Below are 11,300 nucleotides of genomic sequence, written 5' to 3'. Positions count from 1 at the left end.
CCTCAAATGTAACAGCAGGGGGCACAATAACTAAACAAATATGCAGTCTGTCATTTTACTATCATGCAGAAAAGGTACATTGCTTGAATGAACTTAGAATCACAACAGAGTCAGCTTTATTAATTATTTCAATCAATTTATTATACAATAGAATGAAACCAAAGATCAAAACCCGTTTTTGTCAGAAACGCAAATTGGTGAGCACTGTCAAAAACTGCAATTTAAAAATAAATCCAAAAAAGATCTGCGAAACGGCAACGCCTTAAAAGGTGAACTGCGTTATAGCAAGGTTTCACTGTATAGAACCTTTTCATCAAAAAGTTTTTTTTAAATTCTATTTTTGCTTCTTGTACTCTATAATGGCCTGATGTCACAATACTTTTTGTCCACGTGGTTAATGTAAGAACATTACTACTTTTTGTGTTGCAGCAACCTCCCATTTGCCCCCCCCCCCCCCTCCATCCTATTGTTCTACTGCCTATACAGCACATAGTACACAAAGCACTTTTATTTCTTTGCCCCTTTTTGGCACCCTACGGTGGGGGGAAAAAAAGGTGCACATTTGTCAGGTTAAACAATATGTTACATTCTTCACGTTTTTCTGGAGAAACAATGATGGAGGGAAATGTGGTGACTCGGCGAGGTGAGGATGTTTGTAATTCCTCGACGTTACGCGACTGCGAGGCGTCGTCAAAAGGGTGAGTGCTTTTACAATATTTTCGTTGGATGATGACTTCTCGAGTGACGGCTGTAATTTGAAAATGTGACGGTGGTTAAGGATGCATTGCAGAGATCCAATAAGATGTCATTTTCAAGACTTGAATATAACTCGGCATAACTTGAATATTTCATCGGCTGAGTATTGGCAATCTCACTCTTATTGTCTCCACTAGCTTCGTAAAATCCAATCAGTCCTCGAGTCCAACCATCCTCATGCTTACATCCCACAGTCTCTTCGCCGCTTGTTCGTCCGTGGCCTTCGCAAGCAGCTCCTCTTCCTCGCAGTTTGCAAAGCACTTCCCCGACACCCCCTCCACCTCTGGCGAACAGGCCAGATAGAGAGGCGTCTGCGCCCCCGCCAGCGGACTCTTGAAGAAGAGCAGCAATGCCAGGTAGAAGAGCGGCTTCGCCAGGAAGGGGATGCGAACGTGCCTGCCCAGCCTGGTCCTCACGATGCCAGGTGTGAGCGCGTTGACCGTCACCCCCGAGCCCTCGAGCCGCTGCGCCAGTTCAAGTGTGAACAGCAGGTTGGCTAATTTACTCTGACTGTAGCAGAATGCCTTGTTGTATTTCGTCTCGCTGTTCAGGTCGTCAAAGTTGACGCGGCCGTACTTGTACAGTTTGGAGGACACCACCACCACGCGGCTAGGGGCGGAGCTCTTGAGGAGGTCGAGCAGCAGGTGGGTGAGCAGGAAGTGGCCCAGATGGTTGACGCCGAGCTGCATCTCAAAACCGTCCTCCGTCTTGGAGTAGGGGCACTGGTACACGCCCGCGTTGTTGACGAGGACGTCGATCTTGGGTTCCTCCTGATGGCTCATAGGCAGATATGCTTTAATATGCGAGATTTGTTTTCAAAGCAATAAGAAATAAAAATAGATTGAATCGTAACAAATTGTATCAAACCAACCTTCGACCCACCATTATCATAGGTTACCCTTTTGGCCATAATTAAGGCAACAGACCACAAATTAAATTTTCCGATTTACCAGAAGGCGCTGAAAAGAGCGAAATTAAAAAAAATATTAAATAAAATGAAACCTGGGTCTCTAATGGGAGGGCCTATGGGATGTAAATAAAAACGTAGCCAGTCTGTTACCTATCGGGACCATGGACAGCTCACAAGAACTGCACTTCTGGTGTCGGCATTCTTAAAAACGTATTTTCCGTGAGTGAAGATGCGGATTCGTGACAGCTCACCTCTTGAATCTCTTGACAAAATTTACGAACCGATTGAAGCGACGCAAGGTCCAGCTGTTTGATGACCAACTCCCCCAGCTCTGTGTCCGAATGTCCCCGGATGTCCCGGGCCGCCTCGGCGGCGCTCTGCCTGTCCCGGCAAGCCATAATGACCCGGGCCTGGAGTTTCAGTAGCTCACCGGCTAGGGCCTTCCCGATGCCGCTGTTCGCTCCGGTCACGATGACGGTCTTACCTCGCATCATGCCCGCCGGGTACTGGAGCAACTTGAGTGCGTTCTGTCGCGGGAACAAGCGGCGCATGACGAGCAGGACCCCGCCACCGACGACGGCGGCGATGAGGACCGCAGTGGCCATAGAAGCACCGAAAATACTGTAGTGTAAAAATAGTCGGGTCGTGTTTGAACGGAAGTGACAAAGTGAGCCTAGGACTAACCCGGATGTAAACGCGGAAGTAAATCGAGAATATAAAATCGTTGCGCAAAAAAAACACTCGTGGCGTATTTTAAGTTGTTTACGTCATGTGGTAATGTCTATTTGTAAATAGAAAACGGACTCGTTTTTGTTCGTTTTAATATAGAAAGACCAACATTGAAATACAACTTGATTTTCTTGTTTGATTTGTAGGACGAATACTAACAGTTCGATTTTTATTTCTAAAACAACGATAGAACGTAGCACGAGATACAAATGGAAAAAAACAGCTCGTGTTTTTGTTTTGATTCCCGTAAGTTCTCATACACAGCATTTGTCATCTTGACCAACAGATGGCGACAACGTCGCATCTAAAGACGATTTTTAGTTTCCTCTTTACACTAACATTGTGATTGTTGTACACTAATACCCGCAATACTTGAAAGACAATATATTGTTTTCAGAACTTGGTACAAGTCAGGCCTCAGTGTCAAATATGACCTGCCGTTCCACCTCTAAACGCCAAATAGCAATATAGATCATCTATAAATACAAAGAGTTCTGCACTCTAGCGGAGAATGCAATAAGGTGAAGAAAAAAATGTTTTGAAACATTGATGAGCCATATATGGGCTGATCATGGGTTAATTTTAAAACTTGCTACCCATTGACTGTATCCATTCTATTGTTCCTTGATATGTCATCAGATAATATGAGATCCTATTACGAGAGCGCAGTTTTGTTTTGCATTAAGCAGCGCTCCTTACTTCCCTTGTACTTTGCGGCCTTTATTCTGTATATGACTCACATGGATATCACTAATGCAAAGAAGCAACCTTTCTCTAATGTTGCTCTGGGAATTAATTGAGAGAGCAAGAGAGAGAGAGAGAGGGCGAGAAACATTTCCTGTGGCCTTGCCATGTTTCCAGTTGGGTAATACCTCCTGTTTTCTAACTGTTTGCTTCATTTCCTCTCTCTCTCTGCGGCCGACGGCTGAAATGAGGACAAGTGGGAATATGTGTCGCAAAAATGCCTGAAACTCATCCTTCTGTACTTTAAAAGATTTAGATTTGAACACCTCCTCGAGAATGCATTTTTTTCTCCCTTTCATGCTTCTGATTGTCACTAGTGCGAGCTCCGTTTCAGAAGGTAAGAATATCTTTCATTTTCCACGCTTAAAGCGACAATGCAGAAGTGCTGAAGAAAATCTGTTTTACGGCGACTGTTGAAAATTAGAGTTCCTTAAACACATATGCTTTATTTTGTTTTGTTGTTTTGAATTCTATTTGGTGGGAACGGCACCGTGATATAGTGGGTCGCGTTAACGGCATAACAATCAGGCACCTGATTGCTAGCCCCAGCACAATCGTCAATCGAGTTATGGCATCCGTTTTTCAAATGTGTGAAGTTGAGAAAAAAAAAAACAACGTATTCTACCCCGTTTACTAACACCCACAGGGCAGAGCAAGAAATTGTGCAATGTCACCCCCAAAGATCTGTACATCCAAGTGGGATCCGATACTCAGATCCTGTGCGAGAGCTTCTGTGCCCGCGGTAACGTGTACTGGACGCTGGACAACAAAGTTGTGGACGAAAGCTGGTCCCACGCCGTGAATTCCACGCACAGCATCGTGTCCCTGAGGAACTTCACCCAGCCCAAAGCCACCGTGCTGTGCCACCGCGATGACACCGGGGAAGTGCTCGGAGGGACCACGGTCAGAACGTACTGTAAGACCCTGCCATTTATTTTTGGTTTCTTTATAGGGGGGGGGGGGGATTCCAGAAAGTAGATTAAATGTAAAAACTCAAATTTAATTGTTCTACTTTAAATAAGCCATCATTGAATCACCTCGCACACTTTGTATTGAGATACTTTTTTTTTTAAACCTCCTTTCTGGGATTCTGCCCCCCTCCTGGCGTGGGCAAAGTAAGATGCAATAATCGATGTGATTTTTTTGTTGTTGTTCTTCTTCTTTTTAGCAAAACCCACCAAAATTGGCTGCATCTGGCACTATAAAAATTCATATTCTGTGGGTGTACCCGAGCTCTTCACATGCGATTGGGAGCACAGTGCCCAGTACCCGAAGGATATAAATTACACTGTACTGATGTGAGTTGAATATTTCCTCCAGGTAGCGAAAGAAGCCACGCGTGATCATAAAATGCGTGTTGCTTTTCGCAGCTCTCGCTTAAACACCGCCCCGAAGGAAATCTGCAGCTCGCAACAATCCACAACGTGCACGTCCGACGATGTGCACCAGTCGGGGAACGTGACACTGGCGGGTGGTAACCACAGTGTTACGGTGAGAGCAAAGACCAAATATTGGGAGGTTTACTCTGACCCTTACGAATTTAACACCCATCACATATGTAAGTCACGCCGACGTTACGATAAAATGCTTTAAATAAATAAATAGTAGGGCTTGATTTAATGCTGCCGTATGATTCTGCTTCTTTAGTGCAAATTCAATCTCCAAAGTTGAATCTCCAGGCCATCTCTGGTCATCTGCTGGCTAAGTGGACCACGTCCGTGTCCTCAAAGAAACACGACTGTCAACTTCGCTATAACGAGGTACCGGAGAGACGCAATCTACATCCTGATTGCTCTCGTTGTCGTTTGACTTCAGCCCTTTTGTGTTTCAGGTTGCCGAGAAAAGGAAACCAGAGGTAACGTAAAGCGATGTCGACATGTGCATTCGTTGCGCTTTCCTCTTTGATCCGCACGAGAAATCCATTTAAACGAAAGTGTTGATTTCACATTCGAGGCACAGATTTCATTTTTAATCGTGCCGCGATGTGAAACTCAGGTCGACCAAGTAAATTCCCACGTCCTCGGTGCGGTCATCTGAGAAAAAGTCAATTTATGCAAATGACCGTATTTTCCGCACTATAAGGAGCACCTAAAAGCATTCCATTTTCTCAAAAGCCGACAGTGCGCCTTATATATAGATCAACATCCTGATTTATTGGACGTAGTATTTTAAATGTTTTTTAAAGCCGTTGCGACAGATCTACATAAATTCTATTATATTGAGCGTAGCTCCACCCAGTGGATGCACAATGCAACTGCAATTACTATTGTAGCTTCAATTCTATGCGCCTAAAAAAGCGCTGCGCCCTATCTATGGAAACACTTTTAAAATAGGCCATCCATTGAAGTTGCGCCTCATAATCCAGCGCCTTTAAGTGCGGAAAATACAATCAGCAGATTTTGTTACGGAGAGAGGGGAATGAAATTACGCTTCATTAAAAAAAAAAAGTATTGTTTGCTCAAAAATGTCTTTTAAGGTGCTCAATAAGACTTTGGAAGCAGGAGAAAAAGGAACTCTAACCATCAAAAACATCGAGTCCTGCACTTACTACAAAGTTTCAGTCCGCTGCGCTTGGGACAAAGCTCCCTGGAGCAAGTGGAGCCGAGAGGAAACCGTTCTGAGCCAACTCAACAGTAAGTTCCCGTCGAGAGAGTTCTTGGTTCAAAGTGAAAATGACACGTGATACCTCGGCAGGGAGTGACTTCAAGCTGCGTCTTTGGAGGAAGGTAACCGACCCGGGAAAAAATGGCATGAGGAAGGTTCATGCCATGTGGAAGGTATACGCAAGCTTGTCAATTCAATGCCCCACGTCGTCATCTCCGAATATCAACGCGTTGCCCCCCCCCCCCGACCCCCCAAACAAAACCTCTCATAATATGCGACTACTTTTTCTTCACAGGAGATTCCGTCAGCGTGCCAAGGCACATTTACATATTTGATCCAACAGTCTCTCGACAAGGACAACGGAACTCAGGTCGACGACAGTCCCACTTTTTATTGGAATTCAACTTGTACGATACTTGTGAACGAAGACGCACACAGAGTCCGGCTCAGCGTCTTTGATAACGACACTTTGCTGGCAGAGGACTCGGTTTACGTTCCGGCTGTTGGAGAAAGTAAGTTTTCAGGGACTTCCATTTTATTTAGCCACGTTATGAACACCGCTCTGTATTACCGTATTTTCCGCACTACAAGGCGCACCGAAAAGTCTTCAAAATAAACTCTGTAGGGGGGGCTATAAAATTTGAGATTTCTCCGCATGATTTTCTGTTTTGATGCATTATTTTCAATTTTTGGAGTTTTCATTGAAGGAATCGTTAATTTATGTTTTTCCACCACCGGCGCTTTCAAGCGGGTTCATTAGATGTAGGATCTTTACACCTGTCACTCACTATTCCTTGGTCAGCTCACATGTCAATCAGGACAGTTGTCCGATTTTTTTTATTTTTTTTATGATTGATCAAATGTTTTTGTTTTTCTTGTTTGGATTGTTCCAGCCGACCTCCCTCAAGTTGCAAACGTGCAGACTTCTTCGACCGGCGACGGTGTTATTTTGGTCAGCTGGGACGCGCCTTCTCAGCTTGTCAGCGGTTACGTGATAGACTGGACTCACGATGAGCTTCACTACCGCTGGAAGGAAAGCAATTCCACCAGCACGACATTGTCGGGTAGGAGAGAAAATGCATGCGGGTTGGGGTGGGGGTGGGGGTGGGGGGGGCTGGAATGATGCGTTGTTTTCTAACCATTAGTCTAACGTTTCACGATCTTATCGACAGTGCATTAACAGGAAGAGGCTTTTGTCTGCCAGTGACATCATTGTTAGTTGCACGCTACTTTTTAAAAAGGAAAAGTTTCGCTCCCTTCCAGGTCTTCTGGATAAAAAGCCGTACAACGTCACCATCACACCGCTGGTTGGCGACAAGACGGGCCTCGGCGCGCGGGTCTCGTGGATCTGCGCAACAGTCACGGGTTGGAATAAATCGCTCGGTGCGTCTCTTAAGTACTCTGGGTTTGAGATTTTTTTTTTTTTTTAATGTTTACCCAACAGCGGCAGCAAATTTCTCCACCGTCAAGGTTGAGGTTGGAGACAAAAGCGCCCTTGTGAGTTGGGATATGGAGCATCCGGATGTCTGTAGCGGCGTTATTGTCCACTACATTGTTTTCTATGGAACGGGCCAGGGAACAAAGCTCAGTAAGTTGACTTTTGACCTTTTAGCCATTTGGTTTTTCCTTTCTTCGGAACATATCAAAGTTTCTTTTTGTCCCTTCCAGATGTCACGGTTAATGCTACGACACGGGAGATTCTTTTGAAGGATCTGCTTCCTTACACCCAATACAGCATGTATGTCAAGGCCGTGGCGCTGACGGGAGCCAGTGAAAGTAACGTCAGGCACTTTAACACAAAACGATTCGGTAAGTCACTTTTGGAATCGTTTCCGATGCTGGGAACTGACTTGACCTCTAGGCCCTTTGCATATTTGGAATCTTCTCAACTCCCGTTACTTGTAAATGACTCACCAGCACCAGTGTCATATGGGGGTGGGGGGGCATGAGTGAAAAACTGGAGATGGAAAAAAAATGAGACCAAGATGAATCCTTTCAAAACCATTCCACCATTAATGTGACCTACAACCTGTACAATCCAATTGAATTGAATTTTAAATCTTTTCCAAGGGGTGGTAAAAATAAATCACTTGAGATAATGTGGTTGCGCAACAATGCGCACCCTCATAAAACCAATCGGATGGAAACTAATGTGAATCGGGGGATCGGCACACGCACCTGCCGCTATCAAGGTTCATGGGCGTAGGATGAAGTGTTAGGCCCCCAAAACTTCCGAAAACGAATTAGAACTGCTGAACTTTATATGGGATTGTGCAATCTGCTGCATATGAGTGGGCCCTCGCACGATCGAATGCCATGATGACAAATGCGGTCTTCCTTTTAACAGATCCGAGGTTCATCACAAACCTTTGCGTCGTCGGAAGCATCCTTATAGTCCTCGTGCTGTTGACCGGGTTGTGCTGCACTATACAGTAAGTGTTTTCTATTTCTGACAAAAGAAATTCTGAAGTCTTGTTGGATCATGAAAATAGTTTCTCTTATGATTTTCAGGCTCCTCGATAATTACAGGAACGACAAATGGTCCTTTTTCTGTAACGTGTAGCAGACGTTCGCTTTACCTCGTTTTTAGAAAACTTGGGCAACTTTCTGAGTCGATCATTGATTGTCTTACACAGGGGTGGGCAATTATTTTCCCGGGGGGGCCCAAATGAGAAGCAGAAAATATTGTGAAGGGCCAGGCTAAAAGCTAGAAATAGAAAATAAAGAAGATGGCACAATGTCTTTGTATGCCAGTAATAATGTAGCATTCTCCTCCACCATCACACTCAGCACCGGTACTCCTCAAGGATGTGTACTGAGCGCCCTGTTGTTCACGCTCTACACATTTGACTGCTCTCCGACTCTTATTACCAGTCCAGTTTGCGGAAAGTTTTTAACATGATAACAATCAAACCATTCTAGGAAATGTTCATTTACTCGAGCCACAAGCAATTCACTCTGAGCATTGAAATTGCCAGAATCGGACTGAGTAAGAATCGCTTCCTTGTTTTTCAAAGTCTCGTAGATTTGAGTCTATCCGACTCCAGGCGTCTCCTGAATGTTTCGTACTTTGTTACCCGCTTCGTTTAATCAGATACATATCACTGTCCCTTCCATGGTCATTACTTTCTTCGTCTTCCCCTCCATCCCGGTGCTCTGCAACTTGAAGTAACTGCGCCACCTGGTGTTGAAATACCTGTCATTACAAGTCCAAACGAAATGAATGCAATCAAACCTTAATTGTGTACCAGTCTTCGGTGGGCCGTATTAAAAAGACCAACGGGCCACATCCGGCCCGTGGGCCGTAATTTGCCCACCCATGGTCTTACACATTGGAAAAAAAACGGCTGATTTCAACAACTGATCATTAGACGTTTCCATGTCTTCTAGGTATAGGAAATTCTTGCAGAAGCCTCTTCCGAACCCGGGCCTCAGTTCTGTTGCGCTGTGGCCATCAGGAGGTCATCAAAAGGTGAATTCAATTGAAGAGAAAGTATTAAAAGCATATGAAATTGGCAAAGGTGTCCACAACTTAAATAACAATCATCATCTTAAGCGGGGTACACACTTATTGTACTTTTTAAACATCCTGTGCTGGGCCTTTTTCAGGATGGAGTTAAGAATCATGGCCTTGTAGGCCATTTTTTTTTTTGGAGGCGGTCATGAACGCCTCTCGAGTTGAACGGAAGGACTGTAGCTCTATCTAGTGGATGCATTGTAGATTGCGTTTTGTAATCCTGTGCGTCCAATACATGAAATTACAAATTATGCCATTCATTGAAGGCGCGCCTCGTAATCCAGTGCGCCTTGTAGTGCGGAAAATACGGTATTATTTTCTATTTTGGGGGGGAGCCATCAAATAATGACAAACGCTCTGCCTCTCCCCAGGGGACTTTCCCTTTCCGACTATTCAACTATCCGCCAGAAAGCTTCTGTGCACGCGTCTACACGGACGAATCCCAGCTGACCTCCACGCCGGACATCAACCGTGAAGACTACAGCTTCCCAGCTTTGACGTCAAAGCTGGCCGCGCACAATGAGAAAGCGAATGAACCTGAAGAGACGCCGACTCGGTCATCTTCTGGAGAATGTCCAACGCTGCTCCTTGAGGGCAGCGGTCAATTAAGCCCGTACCGAAGCCAGAGTTCTGTGGAAAGCCCCACCCAAAATACTGAGAAAGAACGCCAATGTCTGCTTCCAGTCAAACATCAGCAATTGACAGCATCGCTAGCTATGTATGTGACAGTGGATATGTTTGAACAAGACCGAGGCAAGTGAGAAAACGCGGAAAACATTTCATAAGATACGATGGTCATTCAATCAGTGAGGTGAAGTTGTCAGTATCAGGACATCTAAAACTTTTTTTTCCCTTCGACTTAGCCTCCCAGCACTGTGACACATCTGAGCACAGGCTTCCATGTTCCCTAAGCGTACAAAAAATTAAAAATCTTTGGATTGATGACAGAAACACTCAAGTGTGTGGGAGACCCCAAAAAACAAACAAACGTCCTGATACAGAAAAAAAATCTATATTTATTGAATGACCCTCGTACATTAAATTATCTATCGTGTATATCATAATTATGTGCATGTTGAAATGCATCCCCAATTGAGACAAATGTTGTGCAGTGATAACAGTGCAGAATAATTTATGCATGAACTCGTGAAAGTTTATGTACTCTTAAAAAGTAACTCTGAATACCTGTATAAGTGTGTCGGCTCTAATTTAGTAAAACAGGAGTTCAATATTTTCACAAACACCAAGGGACAATTGAAGAGTGCTCAATTAGCCTGCCACTCATGTTTTTGGAATATTAGAGGAACGCTACACAGGAAAGGGAAGAACGTGCAAACTCCCCACGGGAAGGCCGCAGCCGGAATTGAACCGTGCACCTCTGCATTGTCGAACTCGGGCTACACTCAGTTTTCATTCCCTTTTATTTGCTCACGGAAAATCTGCTGCAAGAAGAAGGCGTTTTTGGGTGAAAAAAACCCCCGACCATGTAGAGTAAGGCGTTTTGAGCCCCCCAAAAAACGACCATGTATAGTAAGGTATTTTTAGCCGAAAAAAACAACCATGTATAGTAAAGCGGTTTTAGCCGAAAAAGAAACGACCATGTATAGTATGGCATTTTTAGCCTGAAAAAAAAAACGACATAGTATAGTAAGGCGTTTTTAGCCGAAAAAAAGGACATAGTATAGTAAGGCGTTTTGAGCCGAAAAAAACGACCATGTATAGTAAGGCGTCTTTAGCTGAAAAAAAACGACCATGTACAGTAAGGCGTTTTTAGCCGAAAAAACCTACCATGTATAGTATGGCATTTTTAGCCGAAAAAAACGACATAGTATAGTATGGCGTTTTTAGCCCCCCCAAAAAAAGACCATGTATAGTAAGGTGTTATTAGCCGAAAAAAACCCGACCATATAGTAAGTCGTTTTTAGCCGAAAAAAATGACCATGTATAGTAAGGCGTTTTTAGCCAAAAAAAACGACATAGTATAGTATTGCATTTTTAGCCCGAAAAAAACGACCATGTATAGTAAGGTGTTTTTAGCCC

At 44.2% G+C, this 11,300-nt stretch overlaps 2 protein-coding genes across 2 annotated transcripts; one reads left to right on the top strand and one right to left on the bottom strand.

Annotated features, from left to right (window-relative positions):
* Positions 1-505: 505 nt before the first annotated feature.
* On the bottom strand, positions 506-2,401 carry rdh14b (retinol dehydrogenase 14b). Its single transcript, XM_052052864.1, has 2 exons — positions 1,918-2,401; positions 506-1,526 (listed from the first exon to the last, which is right to left on the bottom strand). The coding sequence occupies exons 1-2, from the start codon at positions 2,269-2,271 to the stop codon at positions 909-911; spliced, it is 972 nt and encodes a 323-aa protein (XP_051908824.1). The 5' UTR covers positions 2,272-2,401; the 3' UTR covers positions 506-908.
* A 417-nt stretch (positions 2,402-2,818) lies between these two features.
* On the top strand, positions 2,819-10,442 carry LOC127592262 (interleukin-31 receptor subunit alpha-like). Its single transcript, XM_052052853.1, has 16 exons — positions 2,819-3,476; positions 3,786-4,055; positions 4,308-4,437; positions 4,510-4,697; positions 4,787-4,899; positions 4,971-4,994; positions 5,616-5,772; positions 5,834-5,916; positions 6,039-6,255; positions 6,637-6,807; positions 7,007-7,108; positions 7,188-7,331; positions 7,412-7,552; positions 8,091-8,175; positions 9,134-9,215; positions 9,632-10,442. Exons 1-16 carry the CDS (start codon positions 3,416-3,418, stop codon positions 10,019-10,021), a joined length of 2,358 nt encoding a protein of 785 aa, XP_051908813.1. The 5' UTR covers positions 2,819-3,415; the 3' UTR covers positions 10,022-10,442.
* The last annotated feature ends 858 nt before the right edge of the window (positions 10,443-11,300 follow it).

This window comes from Hippocampus zosterae, chromosome 19 (genome assembly GCF_025434085.1).
Source record: "Hippocampus zosterae strain Florida chromosome 19, ASM2543408v3, whole genome shotgun sequence".
Lineage (NCBI taxonomy): Eukaryota > Metazoa > Chordata > Actinopteri > Syngnathiformes > Syngnathidae > Hippocampus > Hippocampus zosterae.
The sequence above is the reverse complement of the archived record's forward strand: the minus strand, read 5'-3'. Positions and strand labels throughout refer to the sequence as shown.